Raw genomic sequence first — 19,449 nt, 5'->3', positions numbered from 1 at the left:
TTCTCTCTCACTAGTAATTTATTACATAGAGTCAGTACAGTATACTTGAAAGAAGAAGAAATTCAAAATGTAATATACAAAATACATAAACTGTGACACCCCCTCTGTTTACATATCAGTTTGTTTGTAATTTATGTACCAAGTATTAACAGACTTTTTTTATGTGCGGAAAAGGAAAAAAAGAGGCTCTCAGGCAAAGAGAAATGCCTTACCTATTTCGATCTATAGGTATCTATAAAATGGTAAAGTAAATGAACACTGCTGTTTCATGGAGATAAAAAGCCACACCTGTATTAGTTCCTTTCAATTTTTCTCATATTGTTTTACGAATTTTGATATTGTAGATTACTTTCTGTAAAATAATGATAAATAAAAGTGAATCAAAGAAATAAAATCTTTCTTTCAGTATAATAATACATGGCAGTTATATTATTTACATTGTGACTTCGTACAAACCACCACTATAGTCATGGTTTCACTAATGTACTGTTAAACATAATATCCCACACTTACTTTGTACAATGTCAACATTTGTGCTAGTGTCAGTGCTGAACATCACACAATATACTAATCCAAATGCAAGTAGATTAGTATCAATTGAAATGAATGTATATAATTATTAATAATAATAATAACAATGTTAATATGAATAATAATGTTTGGTACTGAGTGTGTTTCACTGACAATAACAATAGGTATGCCAACTGTAATAATAACATTTATATTAATATAATGATGCAGCACGGAAACACACACACATCCACAAAAACACATGCACACAAAGAGAGTGGGAGGGAGGGAGGGAGGGAGGGAGGGGGGTGGGAGAGAGAGAGAGAGAGAGAGAGAGAGAGAGAGAGAGAGAGCGAGAGAGAGAGTGAGTTAAAATACCACAGCAAAAGTCTGATGTAAAATACCACATCGAAAGTCTGATGCAATTAAAGGAAGGTAGAAACTTTAGAACATAAACAAAAATACAGTAAAAAAACTGTGCCAAAAGAAGCTACTGTTCTGTACCAACCATCAACAGTAAAAATGCTTTCTTGAATCTGCCCACTAATTCAGATCATAGAATGCTTCTGAGAATTTGGAGCATTTAATTTATGATATAGAGGAACAGAAAAACAAGAAACAAAGTGCTTCTTAATTTTATGTAAACAATATTTATAACTATTATGACAAAATATTGAAATCAGTGTTACTGGAGACATTTAAAAATAAGAAATATCCCATATACATCTTGATGTTTTGCAGAGAATTTGTTTGGATATAAGATCATACTTGTAGCAAAAGGTAAACTAGTGACATAAATTCATTTCAGAATAGCTTCTTGCATGGATTAAGGAACTACTTAGTCTGATACATTTCCAAATTGTTTATGTCAATTTCATTTCATAAAAATAAAACTATTTTCTCCTCGCCCTTTTTTTTGGCATTTATGTGAACTGAGTTTTAGGTAATCTGAGTATGGATGTAAATTGTAAATCAAAAATATTTGTAATAATGGAGACTTTGTTGATATGAACAGTTACTTTAGCTTTACAATTAATTCACTTTTATTATAGTTATACACCAAAAATTCTGCAGTAAACAGTCTCAAAAATGACTAGAATTTTCCAAAATTTCAATATGAAATACTTAATCTGGAAGTGACAGACTGTTAATTACTTTTAACTTTCTGAGTATGTTTTCTGTAATGTGTTTGTTTCCATGAAAGAAACAGCTTTGTTCCATAAATCTAATCACATTTTAATTGTGATTGTAGAGACCAGAACATTATACAGGAAATGAAAGCAACAACTCAGATCATCAGTCATGATTAAGATACTAAATAACAGTAAAGAAACATGCAAAAAGGAAAGGGTTATTGTGAGCTGCTGAACTTCCATTCATATTACTTCTGGTGATTCAGTTCATTTTGTGCAAGCAGTGGGCTAATCTGAGCACATGGAAGGCAAGAAACATGAATAAGATAAGATCATGGAAAATTATGCACAATGTGGGACAAGAGAAGAATGGAAAACGGAAAACGGTGTTCTACTCCAGTTTCTCCACAAAATTTTCAACTTTCCACTATGTTTCCCATCGGTACTCTCACAGTTATATGATAACATCAGGAGAGAGAATGAGACAGGTATGAATACACAGAGAGATAGGTAGGTAGACAGACAGACAGACAGACAGATAGATAGACAGATAGATAGAGAGAGAGAGAGAGAGAGAGAGAGAGAGAGAGAGAGAGAGAGGAAGAGGGAGGGGAATATGAAAGGGGAAGGGACAGAAGGATGCCATTTGCTGGCAGCTGGCTTAGCAATAATCATTTTTTGTAGCAAGACTTTTTACCATTCATAATCTCATGCAGGCATAGAAGATAATTCAGCTAAGCAATTGAATAGCTGGCCCAGTTAGGTAGTTGTTTAGAGGAAGAAACATTATTTATCTGACTAGAATGGCCCCTCATATTACTAGTTAGGGATGTTTAAGTTGGTTAACTGATTGTAATACGAAGGCCATTTGGTTATTTGATCAACATGAAACCAAGAACTCAGAGATTCTGCTGTTAGAAAGAGAGGAAAAACATCAACAGTGTCAAAGTTAATCTGTTATAAAGAAAAGGAAAGGTTTCCATGATGCACTGCACTGACAAATTGTTCTTGATTTTGAGTGAAAAAAGTAGTTGCCAATTTTCATTTATTGTAAAAATTGTTTCTTTTTACATGTGGAAATATATGTACTATGAACTTCATTATAAAATGATATTTGGTATGAGACTTTAAAAAGGGGAAATAATATCTGGATTGTTTGGAAGGAACATAATTTATTTTTATTTGTACAGAAATAAAAAGAAATTTTCACTCTGATAATATTTACGTCAGATTGATAACATAGATCAGCTAATCAAACACATTCTGTTGAACAGTTACAGGAAAATTCTTTACAGAGGGAAGTGTCAAAGTCGTTATATAATTCCAGAAGGTGAGTCATCACACATTGACAGAAGAAATTTATACTTATAGTTATGAATGGAAAAGAAGCAATAATTTAGCATAAAAGTAGATAACATCAGGCTTCCTAGAGCTTGACATTTATTTGTACTTTTGACAGTTCAGCCACAATGACATCTGATTATGAAACTCAGAGAGATTTGTTTTCACAGAGAGTGTTACTGCATGAAGCATATTAAGAACTACTATTTAGGATTTCATCGCCCACATATGCTGTATACAGTGCTCTTTCATGCTATGTTATTGTACAGGGAATGACTGAACTGTTCATAAATTTATTCTTAGAACAGGTAAAGAAAGAAGAAAACTGTTGTAGTGATATTTGTCTTAAACAGTAAGTTTGATTCTCATTTGTAGAGATACTGTTTGTTTTTATTTGCAGAATGAAACATTTGTGCTCCAGATAACAATTCACTAACAAAAGAATAAAATTATAAAAATAGAATTTAACCTCCACTTTGATATTAACAACAATCTACCAGATACAATAATTCATTTTACAGGAAACAGTCTCTGAGGAAAAATAAATAAATAACAGCAGGTACAGTAATGCATAATCTGTATGTATCACAAAATAAACATTTAATACTTTCATACAGAGTTCAGTACTCTGCAATGATTTTGGAAAGTAAAAAGTATGTAAAAATGATACTCATTTTAATGCTCACCAATCTTGTCCAACAGCTTGATTGCTCTCAAAATAAGGTACTAATTACTGCTATTTATTTCTACAGTGTCTTTTTTAAATAAAAGAGGAGTATCAGAGGTAAAGAGTGCAAATAAGTATGAAATCCTACTCAGAGGCATTTATGGTAATGTGAAGAATATTAATTTTAGCCATAGCTGCATATCTAAGCTTAAGTTTTTCATTGAAATTACAGGTTTGAAGAAAATAGACTGAAATATTTTAAAATACAGAAAAATATCTGTCTATAGATGCATAATCTGTAACACATTTTGATGGACAAAACCTTTTGTGCACTGGCAGACTGACATTTCTCAGACATAGTAGGGAAAAGCTGTCAAACAAATGGTAGGCATACCAGCTGGGATTATGTAACAGTGTGTACCCTATTAATCAACCACTTACCATGTGAGTGATTATATTTGTTGCATATTATTTCTTCAGACTTTGTGTATGCATATGGTGCTAGTGACATAATTTATTCACTGCATGTGGAAAACAGTAACGTGTAAAATATTCAGTCTGATAATAATTTAAAACTGTAACTTTTTGGAAACATACTTAGTCATCATATAAAGACTTGAAGAGAAAATGAGCTTTGCATAATAAATGAACTAACTGAAGTAATAGTTTATTTTGTATTCTGAAATAACTCTATTAGTACTGCTGATTGAGAAAACCATTAGAAAATTTGTATTACAGCATATTTTGTCGACAGCTCAAAATTTTTTCCCTTGTACGAGGAATATTTCTCTTACTAACTTAATTAATAAACATGAAATGAAATTTTTCATTTAAGAGTGATCCCCAAATTTCCAATTTTTTTTCTCCCTGTCTTTGATTTAATACATTTGCTTTCATAGTGACTTCAAAACATTTTCATAAATAGTTCAGAAGCCTAAAGGCCTGCTGTGTTCAAAATTCTTGACTATTTATCAAGGGGAAAAGTAACCTTTCATTTTTATGTAATGATACAATCATTGTCTTCATTCTCAGATCCAATCTTTTTAAATTGAATATTTGACTCTCGTATTTACCATTTTCCCCATAATTTTATTCAGGCAACTACTGATGTAATGTGATAAATGATCTTTTCTCACCATATTACTCTGTTATACATTCTACACTATTGGTGAATAAGTTTGATGCAGATCTGTAATTTGTAGGTAAGATATGAAAGTCTATTAATTTCCATACTGGTTTGCACTCTCTACCTCAAATTCATTTTGTCTACATGAAGGTAGGTGTACGAAAGAAGCTTTTTCTTCTTTGCTTTTGGAAACAGAATTGCAGCTGCTGTGTTGCATTCAGTTAGAATATGGAAACCTGCACAATATAGTAAGTAAAAGTTTTGCATATTGTTGAACACCAACATTACCCAAATAATATTGGTACCAACACAGCAGAGCTCAGAAGAAAATTATGGATGAAGAATTTTTATAAGTATTTCCAGGAATCTGCTCTATTAGGGTGTGAGACATGGTAGGAACTTTGGGGCTTGATTGTATGTTATGAAACATAAAAATTAACACGTCTTGTGACTTACTTGCCAAACCAAATAATTTTACAGAGGAAGGGAAGTTATTTCAAACATCTCAGAATGTTGTTGTGTTTGATGCCAGAGAACTATATATTAGTGGGTTTAGTGTAATTAGCCATCGCATCAAAGTGGCATACCATGTCTACAGCTATTATGTTATAAGGTCACAGCTTTTGGGCAGTCCTACAACTTGCTGCGCTCTTCATGGGCCTTCTTCACAATGGCTAGCTTGGAGTGTGGATCTGTGACAGGTAGCTCACTGTATGGTGGATCACGTGTGCCATGCAGCATCAGAGTCCATTCCTTTAGGAAACCTGTTTGTGGTATTGGTGAATTGAAGCCAACCTGAAACAAATAGTTTGGCTGTAGCTATTGTCAACATTTTAACACTGCATCGTGTTTTGTAGTTGCCTTCAATGTAAATTTCTTGAACTAATGATAATAATAATAATAATAATAATAATAATAATAATAATAACAACAATAACATTAATATGTGCTTAACAGCATTTGTAATGTTGAAAATTGACATTTAATTGTATATTTACATCAATAAAAATCATAATGCTAACATACTTGGATTTGATAGGAGATACAAAATGACACATTAAACACATAAGTTCTGAGCTTTGTAAGTAAATACATACATACTACAAATACTCTGGAATACAATATGTATCAAAAATAGAATGTTAGACAGTGGTTTTCAGAAATCTATGAGTGAGTGTAGGCTTATATATCTTTCAGTTAATAGGCCAAACAATTTTCTTTCTTCTTAAGAGTGATTTCTATATGGATTCCCTATAAAACTTGAGAAGTTATGGAAATGTCTTCAGTAATGGATTGTGTTTCTGCAGCACCTTCATAGCAAGTGGACACTGTGCATGCACAGTAGCTGAATGACATTCTCGCATCAAATATGGCCTGATTTCCACTGAAAATTGTGATTGTGTGCATCTGGAGAAGAGCTGAAGGTGACTTGTGCCATGCCATTATCTTATGTTGGTGCCAATGGTCATACCATGTTGTCTAATGGCTCTTTATTGCTCAGTATTACATGGTCATCATCTCTGTTCCATGTGTTGTAAAAATGAAGTTCTTTGCTTTAAGTTGTGGTTAGATTGTCTTTAGTAACAATAATTGTCTAAAGAAGATACACCATTAGTATATTATACTTAATTAAATAGTCTCTGCAGCTCTAATGTTTGTTTATTTTAGCAGTTAGTCTAACTACTCTCTTGTGAAGCCATGTTCACATAGACTGTAGGTATTTAATAACCAAGGCTTAAAAGTAAATAGGCCTAACATAAAAAACAATTACTGGAGTTCAGTGAAGGAAACTCATGCCACAGATGTGTAGGAGATGTTTCTGAAATTTTGTATACAGACAATGAATACTGTGGATTCTTTGGTCTGCACCTGCATGGCAATCTTTTGTGAGAAGATTATGTTAGCATTATGTTCAGAAAAATAAGCAGTGTATTGTATTTTCTGAGGTAGCTGTCCAAAATTATATGTAAGAAAACTCTAAAAATACTGTACAATGGGTCAGTTTTCCCATTTATAAGTTATAGGATATAGCTGTGGGGGTATGTCGATGTTAGTCTATATTTGGGTAGCTTTGTTGAATGGTATAAGGAGTAATTTTGATTAGGAAGCAGATAATATTTTTACAGACATATGCTCTATTTATGAAAAGTTACTTATCAACCAATGTCCTAGAAAATTATGTTTATCAATTGTGTCAATTAATTAAATATTTATATCCATTTGAGGTGGGTGAAGTTTTAACAGGAACATCACCACAACTATCTTAGCATAATTTGATGTGAGTTCATTGGTCATAAGATGAACTGTGATCCCAATTATGTTCTTTTTATTGTTTTGCAATGCAGTTTTATATCACTACATTAGTGGCTTCCTCTAGTTTTTTAAAGTACACATGCTGGTAGTACTGCACAAGACAGAGCCCATCAGCTATACAAAAAACTGTGATGAAATAGTTTATGCTTTTTCTGAACAATTAAATCAATCTATGGGCCTGTATTTTAGACCTGTTATACTGAAACTCTAAACAGTTCATACATATTCAGTAACCATGATAAGATACAGTGCGTTATAATTATATACAGTTATTAAGGATGTTAACAGAAACTATTGTTAATATTAATACTAATTAAAGTAGAATATTCAAAATGTAACCAAATGAAAAACAAAATAAAAAGAATTTAATTAAAGTTCTAAGTGAATAACTTCCACCTTATATATCTGTCAGTGGCAGCCTCAGAAGAGTTTGAAGTTTGTGCTGGCTATCTACATCAACAATTGTACCTAGACCTATTGTTGCACTATTCTATGCGTTTTTCTGAACCCATATTGGCACTGGCTCAGACCCAAGAGCTCCATGTGCTCCTGGAACATTCCTGGATCTTGGCTAAGATGTTAAATAGAAGAGCAGATCTGTAGTCTTTTGCTTAATTCCTGGTCTGACTCTACCACGTGGAAAATGAGGCAGTCAATAGAGTGCACAAATTTGGATGAGGCCAAGTTTTCAGCAGGCATTTAGGAGACTTTTATTAATTGGGTTTGATAGCATATATATATTGTAAGCAGTTTAGTCTCATGGTCAAAATAATATAAATAATCTCTCTTGTGGCCACACTAGCACCAGTTAAGTATGGCCAAACTTCCTAGCCTTGAAAGTAGAATATAAAAGAAAATACAATGTGTGAATCAGAATTTACGTACAGGGTGGTCAGAAACAGTCTGAGGAGCTTGTAAGTGTGTTGTGGGGCAGGTTGTGCTGAGAAATAATTGTCAAGAAAGAGATTTGATACAGTGTGCTTTCTTGAGTCAATTACCATTTAAGTGAGCCAATCAGGCCATTGCTCACACATACTAGAGTGGCCCACCAGATATAATTAGTGTCAGTTGTTTTCATAGGGTAGACAGTTTCACACAAGATTGCACAGCCTTTGGCTTGGGTTCCAACTTCACTACCATCTCACATACAATTTTTGTAGTGCTTTCTCGTTCAGTTTTGGAAAAGCAAACAAAGAACAAGTCTGGCAGCAAAATCTCTGGTAGGCTACTGGAATCTGTGCCCACAATGGCCTGATTGGCTAACTTTAATGCTAAATAACTCAGAAACAGTACAACATATCACAATGTTTTCTTAACAATTATTTCTCAGCACAGCCTACCCTGCAACACCCTTACAAGCTTTTCAGACTGTTTCTGACCACCCTGTATAGAGATGAGAAGATGGCTTTTCTTAAAGTGTCAGTCTCAATTTAAACCTTAATCGTTTTCACTTCTTATAATTATACATAATTTCCTGTATGATTAATTGGCATTAGTTATTGCCAGTAATGGTGGATGAGTTGTTATTGTTTTGATTGCTTGAGCCCAACTTCAGGAGATTCAAACACAGTTGAGGTCAGTCATGTTTCTTTCTATTTCTCAGTCCAAAAATTTATTTCTAACCATTTGATACAATAGACAGCCTCTACAGCAACTTTGGATTATCTTTAATTAAACCCTGATAAATTTTAAAAATTAGATTTCATGCTCAAATTGAAAATATAATTGGTAACTGTAGTAACATACTCGCATATGATAGATAAGAGCCAGTTAACATTTGTACTACTGGTCCTTGATATCCTGTAATTTTAAGACTTCATTAATTTGTTATTGCTCCACTCTTCTTTTTTATAACCACATCCCACAGGTATGCCTAGACCAAATTCTGACATCCTATAACTGTTGTATTGATTGTTTATATTTACTGTAAAGGTGTAAATTGTATTATACATCTAAAAAAATATATTTGACCTTAAACAGTGAAATGTTGAGGTTGGAATAACAACAATTTGAAAACAATTATGAAAACAATTGTGGGATGGATAGTTCACTACTCACTATAAAAATGACACACTGAGGTGCAGACAGGCACAACAAAAGTACTGTTATACACTGAGCTTTCAGTGAAAGCCTTCTTTAGAAAAGAAAGGGAAACATGTACCCATTCGCACAAGCAGGCACACTTCATGCACATGTGCCTGCTATCTCTGGCAACTGCAATCTATCCTTTTCTTAATTGTTGTTGTGTTAGACTTTAGATATTTTTGTGGTGAAGTGCCAAATACAGTCATTACCTAGGACCCCAATATATTTACAGCCACCAGTTTTTGATTCCACGCATGTGTTTAAGGAACTGCGAGTGGCTGCAATGAGGAGTTTGATATGTGCCATTTGTGGACAATAAAAATTATGAATGAAACCAGAAAGTTGACATACATTATTTATTACACTGGAGCTGGCATGGACAGTTTATGTGTAATAGGGAGGCTGTAAAAGCACAGTCATAAATGGAACAAAAAGAATATTTTGTAATGCTGATACAATGGTGAACAGTGCAATGGAAATACATCTATTTACACATATTTCCATATTCATAAGATGTTTTCACCTGTTGGAAATGAAACACATGTAATGAAATGCAACTGGCGCAATTACGTGCTTTAAGTTCATGCTCTCATTGCTAAAACTATGAGACACAGTTTTGCTTGTGTATGTTGTGCAGTGTCATCCAACAGTTGCACTTCCTCAGGGAATATGATCTGTACCATAGATTGTATCTAGTTCTCTGATTTTTGTTCCTAACCAGTGTCTCTAATTACTATTTCAGCTATAACTAATAAGTAAAACTGTATAACAGGACATTGCTATCCAGAGCATGCAGTCATGGATTATGAATAATGCAGTCATGAGCATTAACAACTTGTATAGCTGGCTCACTCTTAAAAATACTGAGTCCTACAGCTTTTGAGACCACATTAATAATTAATGATCTATGTTTTATGTTCTATTCTCCTTCTTACATTGGTGGTGAAAAGTTTTGTTGTGCAACATACAATCACAATTTGAATTCCGAAATTGTAATAAAACCGTTTCTACTGTATTCCACTGTTGTCTCCAGTAATCATTTATTGACAGATGATCTCTATCTCCATGTCACAAGTGATTTTGGAAATTTTGTTCTCTTTTTGTTGATGCTCCATGCATGAGCAAATGCAAGTAGACAATCTGCTCCATGGTACTTTGGATAATATGGTAAACTTTACTACAGATGAAGCTGCAAAAGTTCGTCTTTTTCCATCTTAGAAATCCACTACAATTCAATATTTTGCACAGTTCTCTGAAAACATGGAGTGCATGCAAATTCTAAGCATCACAGAAAGGTTCCTTATTGTATTACCCCTGGAAATAAATTCACTTAGTGTTTTGTTGGCTTCTAAAAATGGTGTATTACACATCATCATATCACGTGTGCCTCATGTATAATGCAAATAGCCAGTTCACCAATATTAAGAAATATGAATAAAATCTTCCTGGTTTTCAGGCCAGATAATTTTGAATAAAATACTCGACCTTTTGATTGCTATCTTTGCCATCATCATTAGGACTAAAAGCCAAAGATTTCCAGAGCTGGTACAATTCTCTGCTTATACAGGTGTGATTGCAGCTTCTGGCACCACTCAGAGAGGGCTGAAATGAAACATGGGTGGAAAGAGAGTTGTACAGCTTTTAACAGCCACAGTCCACTGTGAGACTGTTGTAGCCAGTTGGTGTAAGGGGCCAGCACCAAACATCTGTGTTTGCTTTCTTTCAATATCCAATGCCCTGCTAAGTGTGTACCCATTGTCTCTGTTAAAATCGTTGCTATTTATTCTAATTTTGGCTGCCTCCCTTATGATGGAATGCCAATAAGTTGACATATGTGCCAAGACACTCACCTTTTCAAACTGTACTTTGTGTCCATTTTCCAGGCATTGCTCAGAAGTGGCTTATTTTCAAGTACCCTTTGTTCAATATGTTGCTTGTGCTCAGGACAGTGTTCCACAACTGCACAAATTGTTGACCTATACAGGGTGGTCCATTGATAATGACCGGCTAAATATCTCGTGAAATAAGCATCAAATAAAAAAACTACAAAGATCGAAACTCGTCTAGCTTGAAGGGGGAAACCAGATGGCGCTATGGTTGGCCCGCGAGATGCCGCTGCCATAGGTCAAACAGATATCAACTGCGTTTTTTTTAGAAATAGGAACCCCCATTTTTTATTACATATTTGTGTAGTACATAAAGAAATAGGAATGTTTTAGTTGGACCACTTTTTTCGCTTTGTGATAGACGGCACTGTAATAGTCACAAATGTATAAGCACGTGGTATCACATAACATTCCGCCAGTGCGGACGGTATTTGCTTCGTGGTACATTACCCATGTTAAAATGGACCATTTACCAATTGTGAAAAAGGTCGATATCATGTTGATGTATGGCTATTGTGATCAAAATGCCCAACGGGTATGTGCTACGTATGCTGCTCGGTATCCTGGATGACATCATCCAAGTGTTAAGACCGTTCGCCGGATAGTTACGTTATTTAAGGAAACAGGAAGTGTTCAGCAACATGTGAAATGTCAGCCACAATGTGCAACAAATGATGATGCCCAAGTAGGTGTTTTAGCTGCTGTTGCAGCTAATCCGCACGTCAGTAGCAGAAAAATTGCACGAGAATCGGGAATCTCAAAAATGTCAGTGTTGAGAATGCTACATCAGCATCGATTGCCCTCGTACCATATTTCTATGCACCAGGAATTGCATGGGATGATTTTGACTGTCTTGTACAGTTCTGCCACTGGGCACAAGAGAAATTGTGGGACGATGAAAGATTTTTTGCATGCATTCTATTCAGTGATGAAGCATCATTCACCAACAGTGGTAACATAAACTGGCATAATATGCACTATTGGGCAACAGTAAATCCATGATGGCTGTGACAAGTGGAACATCAGCGACCTGGGCGGGTTAATGTATGGTGCGGCATTATGGAAGGAAGGATAATTGGCCCCCATTTTATCGATGGCAATCTAAATGGTGCAATGTATGCTGATTTCCTACGTAATGTTCTACTGATGTTACTACAAGATGTTTCACTGCATGACAGAATGGCTATGTACTTCCAACATGACGGATGTCCGGCACATAGCTCGCGTGTGGTTGAAGTGGTATAGAATAGCATATTTCATGACAGGTGGATTGGTCGTCGAAGCACCATACCACGGCCCGCACGTTCACCGGATCAGACGTCTCCAGATTTATTTCTGTGGGGAAAGTTGAAGGCTATTTGCTACCGTGATCCACCGACAATGCCTGACAACATGCATCAGTGCATTGGCATTGTCAATGCATGTGCGAACATTACGGAAGGCGAACTACTCGCTGTTGAGAGGAATGTCGTTACACGTATTGCCAAATGCATTGAGGTTGACAGACATAATTTTGAGCATTTATTGTATTAATGTGGTATTTACAGGTAATCACGCTGTAACAGCATGCCTTCTCAGAAATGATAAGTTCACAAAGGTACATGTATCACATTGGAACAACCAAAATAAAATGTTCAAACATACCTATGTTCTGTATTTTAGTTTAAGAAACCTACCTGTTTCCAACTGTTCATCTAAAATTGTGAGCCATATGTTTGTGACTATTACAGCGCCATCTATCACAAAGCGTAAAAAGTGGTCCAGCTAGAACATTCATATTTCTTTATGTACTACACGAATATGTCATAAAAAATGTGGGTTCCTATTTAAAAAATGCAGTTGATATCCGTTTGAGCTATGGCAGCACCATCTAGCGGGCCAACCATAGCGCCATCTGGTTTTCCTCTTCAAGCTAGACGAGTTTCATTCTTTGTAGTTTTTTCGTTTGATGCTTATTTTGTGAGATATTTGGCCCAGTCACATTCAATGGACCACCCCGTATAGATGCTGCTGCATTTGCAAGGGACACCATACACACTGGGCACATGAAGAGCCATGTTGTCTATAACAGAGTGCAGCATATCTTGTATTTTGGGGGTGGGCCAGAACACTGGTCTCAGTCTATGTCTGTGCAGCACACACTGTAGCTTGCTGTTTGTTGCCCCACATTATGGTGGAAAAGCAGCTGGCTTGGCCTCTTCTGGAGAATCACAGGGCATTCTTCATCAGTGGCACCAGAAGGCATTTGCAATGTCTCCCTGCAACCAGTGTACGATACTTCTTGAGCATCATGGTGCCTTTCAGAAGCTCCACTGGATCCATGGATGCTGACGTGAATCTTCCCCAGAGTACAATGGAGCTGCCAACAGCTTTCTTCTGTCCCACAGTACAGGTTTCAAGGAGCTATTCCTTTGGAAGATGACAGATTTGCTCCCTCCCATCAGCCTGATGAAAAGCTATCAGCAGGTACTGGACCACAAAATGTTCTGCCACTGTGCCAACATCCAGTGCCGATGGTCACTTGCCCATTTCCGTTGTAGTTGCTGATGTTGTGGTGTTAACATTGGCACAAGCATGAGTTGTTGGCTGCAGAGGCCCATTGTTAGGAGTCTTCAGTGCATTGTGTGTTCAGAGACACTTGTACTCAACCCAGCATTAAAGATTGATGTTACTTGTGCCATAGTTTGTCACCTGTACTGTTTTACCAGTCTGCCAAGCCTACAATTTTGACATCTGTAATGACCCCATGACATATGGATGTGGTTTCACTTTGGTTTTGCCAATGTTGAAGTCACTTGCCACATCCCTCCTCAAACACTCAACAAGTCAATCAGTTTCCAAAATGCTCTTTCCAAGCCTCTGGGCCATCACAATCTATCCTCAGTCAGTCTTGGATAGATCACCCACCTTCCCAATTCTACACACAGACAGCACACTCACCGATACTACATGTGCCTAGCGTGTGTCTGACTAGCAGTCTTTCCTTGCCAGGTGACACTGCTGTTGTTTGAATGGGATTATATCATTCGTAGGTAGGAGTCATAATGTTCTGGCTGATCAGTGTAATGTGGTTCCCTAGTGAATGCATGTTAACTTGAGTCACAAATTATACGATACATGGATCTTCCAGATGTTTTACTGTCTTTCTGATCAGGCTCAATACAGGGCATGGTTAACACCAAAGTGTGGCTTTGCATGTGGAATGACAAATTGATTTGCATGTCACATCTCAAGCAACATGGTGCATATACTACAAGGGTAATCCCAAAAGTAAGGTCTCCTATTTTTTTATAAGTACAGAACTCTGTGTGGCAGTTGGTCACACTGTTATGAAGAGTGCCTCATGCGCTGTGTGTAAACATGCTCACACCACGCTGAGGTGCTCACTCTTTACTTGGCAGCTGTTGAGAATGGAGCTCCCGTCGGATGTTACCGCCAAGTGTGAATTACATGCAGTTATTCAGTTTTTGAATGCAAAGGGCACTGCACTGATTGAAATCCATCACCAATTGATGGAAGTGATGGTGAGTCATGTATGGATGTCAAAATGTTTGTAAATGGTGTAGAGTGTTTGCAGTTGGTCGGACCGAAAATCACGACGAACAAAGGAGCAGGAGACTGTCACCTTCTGAGGATATGGTGTTGAAGGTTGAGCGAAGCATGCATGAAGATCAAGGGATATCCTGGATGATCTCTGCATGTTGGTTCCCGAGTTTTCCCGAAGCACTGCTCACAGAATTTTAACGGAAACATTGAACTACCGGAAGGTGTGTGCAAGATGGATGCCACGCATACTGACTGAGGACCACATGCGGCAGTTGATGCTTCCTGCACATTTCTTCAGCGCCTTGCCACCAAACAGGACAACTTTCTGGACTCAATTGTCATGGGTGACGAAACCTGGGCATACCACTTTACACCTGAGACCATGCAACAATCACGCCAGTGGCGGCATCCTTCTTGGCCAAAGCCGCGGAAATTCAAACAAACACAGTCTGCCAGTAAAGTCATGACAACCGTTTTTTGGGATCAGAAAGGGGTATTTTTGATCAACTTTATGCCCACTGGGACCACAATTAACTCTGACAGGTACTGTGAGACTCTGAAAGAACTCAAACAGGCGGTTCAGAACCAGAGGCATTGTAGAAATAAACATATCCATGTACTTATAAAAAACAGGAGACCTTACTTTTGGGATTACCCTCATATATATGTAACTGACAGATGGAGCCTTATGCTGAAGTTATGACTTTGTCATTTATTATGTTTTGAAGATCTTTAGAATGTTTTAAAAGCTCTGTATTTCATTCTACTGTAGTTGGTATGCTTTTATAGGTGGCTGATAGTGACACCTTAATCAAAATTGGGTAATAGCAAAACAAATAAAATATATATTTACAGCCTACTGTGGACTGTGTTTTTTTTATGCTAAGTACTGTGTTTGCTCATCTTTTACCACTACAGTGTACTAGCTACTGGTTATATAAGACATCGTATCCTTAGCAAACTTCAGGTACAGAGCTGCATTGTTTGACAGATTAAAGAATCACCCATAATTCATAAGGTACACTGTATTATGTAACTTAAATAGAAATGAAGATTCTGATCAAAGAATAAACAGAACACACACAATGATACCATTTGCCTGTTACTGTCTAATATGCCTATAAACACATATCAAACACACACACACACACACACACACACACACATGCACGCACACACACACACACACACACACACACACACACACACACACAAGCAAATACAATTCACACACACACGACTGCAGTCTAAGGCAACTGAGGCCACACTGTGAGCAGCAGAACTAGTGGCCGATGGGAGTGGTGACTAGATGGGGGTAAGGAGGGGGCTGGTATGGGGAGGGGGAGGGATAGTAGGGTAGGATTGGTGGACAGTGAAGTGCTGCAGTTTAGATGGAGGGCAGGTAAGAGGTGGGGAGGGGATGGGGTAATGGAAAAGAAGTAAAAAGTCTGGGTGTGATGGTGAAATGAGGGCTGTGTAGTGCTGGAATGGGAGCAGGAATGGGCTGGATGGGTGATGACAATGACTGACGAAGGTTGAGGCCAGGAGGCTTATGTGAACATAGGATATATTGCAGGGAAAGTTCCCACCTGTGCAATTCAGAAAAGCTGGTGTTAGTGGGAAGGATCCATATGGCACAGGCTATGAAGCAGTCATTGAAATGAACGATGTCTTGTTTGGCAGCGTGTTCAACAGGGTGGTCAACTTGTTTTTGGCCATGATTTGTCAGTGTCTATTCATGTTGACAGTCAGCTTGTTGGCTTTCATGCCCACAAAGAATGCAGCATAGGGGTTGCAGCATAGCTTGTAGATCACATGACTGGTTTCACTGGTAGCCATGCCTTTGATGGGATAGGTGAGGTTTGTGACTGGACTGGTGTAGGTGGTGTTGGGAGGATGTATGGCACAGGTCTTGCATCTAGGTATATTACAGGGGTATGGGCCATGAGGTAAGGGGTTGGGAGCAGGGGCTGTCTAGAGATGGATGAGTAGATTGAGTAGGTTTGGTGGACACTGGAATACCACTGTGGAGGGTGTGGGAAGGATAGTGGGCAGGGCACTTCTCATTTCAGGGCATGACGAGAGATAGTCGAAACCCTGATGGAGAATGTACTTCAGTTGCTCCAGTCCTGGGTGGTACTGAGCTACGAGGGGAATGCTCCTCTGTGGCTGGACAGTGGGACTTTGGGAAGTGGTGAGAGACTGGAAAGATAAGGAATGGGAGATTCATTTTTATACATGGTTGGGCAGATAATTACAGTCTGTGAAGACTTCAATGGGACCCTCGGTATATTTTGAGAGGGATTGCTCATTACTGCAGATATGCTGACCACAGGCAGCTAGGCTGTATGGAAGGGGCTTCTTGGTATGGAATGGATGACAGCTATCAAAGTGAAGGTATTGCTTGTGGTTAATAGGTTTGATATGGACAAAGGTAATAATGTAGCCATCTTAGAGGTAGAGGTCAACTTGTAGGAAAATGGCTTGTTGGGTTGAGTAGGACCAAGTGAAGCAAATGGGGGAGAAGTTGTTGAGGCTCTGGAGGAATAAGGACAGTGTGTCCCCACCCTTGATCCAGATTGCAAAGATGTCATTAAGGAATCTGAACCAGGTGAGGTTTTTAGAATTCTGGGTGTTTAGGAAGGATTCCTCTAGATTGCCCATACATAGGTTGGCACAGGATGGTGCTATGTGGGTGCGCATAGCCATACTCTGGATTTGTTTGTAGGTAATGCCTTCAAAGGAGAAGTAATTGTGGGTGAGGATATAGCCGGTCATGGCAACTAGGAAGGAGATTGTTGGTTTGGAGTCTGTTGGCCATTGGGAAAGGTAGTGTTCAATAGTGGTAACGCCATGGGCATTAGGGATGTTGTTGTAAAGGGAGGTGACATCAATAGTGATGAGCAGGGCACTGTGTGGTAAAGGGACAGGACCTGTGGAGAGCCGATGGAGGAAATGGTTGATATATTTTATATAGGAGGGTAGGTTTCAGGTAATAGATTGAAGGTGTTGGTCTACAAGAGCAGAGATTCTCTCAGTGGAGGCACGGTAACTGGTCACAGTGGGGCATCCTGGGTGGTTGGGTTTATGGGCTTTAGAGGCATGTAGAAGTCAGGAGTGCGAGGAATGGTGGGGGTGAGCAGAGAGATGGACTCTGGGGAGAGGTTCTGGGCTGGACCTAAGGATTTGAGGAGTGACTGTAGATCCTGCTGGATTTCTGGATTGGGGTCACTGTGACAAGGTTTGTAAGTGGAAGTATCTGAGAGCCAGCGGACTCCTTCTGCCATGTAATCCTTGGAGTTCAAAACAACAGTGGTGGAGCCTTTGTCCATAGACAGAATTATAAGGTCAGGATCAGTTTTTAGATAGTGGACTGCAGTTCTTTTTGTGGATATTTGGTTAGTTTGCATGTTGAGGGACTTGGGGAATGATAGTGAAGAAAGGTTTGAGGTTAAGAAGTTCTGGAAAGTCAAAAGGGGGTGATTTTGGGGGCAGTGAAGGTGGATCACAGTTGGATGGAGGAGTGACCTGAGTTGGGCAGATTTCAACATTGGTCTTTGGTTGGGTCTGATTGGTAAGGTTGGTGGCGAAAAAGTGTTTCCACTGTAGCGACTGGTAGAAGGAGAGAAGGTCTTTTAACAACTCCTGTGTGATGGAATTTGGGAGTAGGGCAAAAGGTGAGGCCTTTGGAAAGGACTGATATTTCTATGGGGCTAAGGCATATGGAGGAAAGGTTCATGACTGTGTCTGTTTAGGTTATGGATTCTGTTTAGTTCGACAACGTTTTTTGACAAGCAAGTTATCATCAGGTGCCACCTCCCGTTCTCCACACCCCCTCCCAACTTTCCCTTGTACACTTTTAACTATGACAGTTTTAGCTGTTAAGTGTGATAAGCACTGTATATAAGTCTTGCATTTGGGTGCCCCTCTCAGCTTGGTGTCCTGCATAGAAATTTTACTACTGTGGCAGAAACGGTGCCCCTTTCAGCTTGGCACCCTGAATGGTGGCTTACGTCACTTGGGCCTTAGATTGGCCCTGATTATCACTACTAGCTGCATACGAGCCACTGAAAAAGAGGCACTACACTATAGTGAGCAGTAAATAGCAATTCAAGCTTCCACCAAGAAATTGGTTTAAACTCTACACTCAGTCATAGATGTGATCCTATGACGTGTTGTTGTCTTCATCCAAAATGAGAATCAACTCATACTACAAGTTTTTGGGGAATCAAAACCACATCACAACAGAACATTTTTCACACATACTGAGCAGTTATAAGGATATAAGTATATAAGTCATGATAAAAAAGGTGTCAAGTACTTCTGTCTTTATAAGACTGTGATCTCCAGAAACTAAATTTTACAAAGAAATCTTTCCATGTCATGGTGGTGGAGTCCTTTTTCATTCATTCTTGTCATTTGCAATTGTTTCTTTAAACACAACTAGGGAAATGCAGCAGAATGAACAGATCAGCAGTGGTAACACTTAAAACACCCATAATACCGTTATGATTTTGTCTAGAAGAGCATTCCATTATATAATTTTTGTAGAGATAATAAATAATTTGATGCTGTAAAAACAGCAAAATAAAAATTCATTCAAAAATAAACTTACAGAATAGTAGTTGTTTGGAAGAGAACACAACAGCATATTTTCAATTGGAAATTGGCATGGTTCATTGACCTAACAGGAAGCCCACATATTCAGTTTCTTAACTCTTTCAGTTGTTGGAAACTGCAGAAATACTCATATCAATTGCAGTTCCATCACGGACAGATGATAATCTGAATTCAATAGTGCTCTAGTTCTTTGCCATTGGTGACTGCTTAAGTATGTCTAAG

At 37.9% G+C, this 19,449-nt stretch overlaps 1 protein-coding gene across 1 annotated transcript in view; it reads right to left on the bottom strand.

Moving 5' to 3' along the window:
* Window positions 1–854: 854 nt before the first annotated feature.
* The window catches only part of LOC124795818 (neuroendocrine convertase 2), a 1,530,590-nt gene continuing 1,511,995 nt past the window's right edge, over window positions 855–19,449 (bottom strand). The window contains exon 15 of the mRNA XM_047259899.1: window positions 855–5,572. Coding sequence (XP_047115855.1) covers window positions 5,411–5,572 — 162 coding nt within the window. The 3' untranslated portion in view covers window positions 855–5,410. The remainder of the gene's footprint in view (window positions 5,573–19,449) is intronic.

Source organism: Schistocerca piceifrons, chromosome 4 (genome assembly GCF_021461385.2).
Source record: "Schistocerca piceifrons isolate TAMUIC-IGC-003096 chromosome 4, iqSchPice1.1, whole genome shotgun sequence".
Classification (NCBI taxonomy): Eukaryota; Metazoa; Arthropoda; class Insecta; order Orthoptera; family Acrididae; genus Schistocerca; species Schistocerca piceifrons.
Note: the sequence above shows the minus strand (reverse complement) of the source record. Positions and strands in the feature narration are given on the sequence as shown.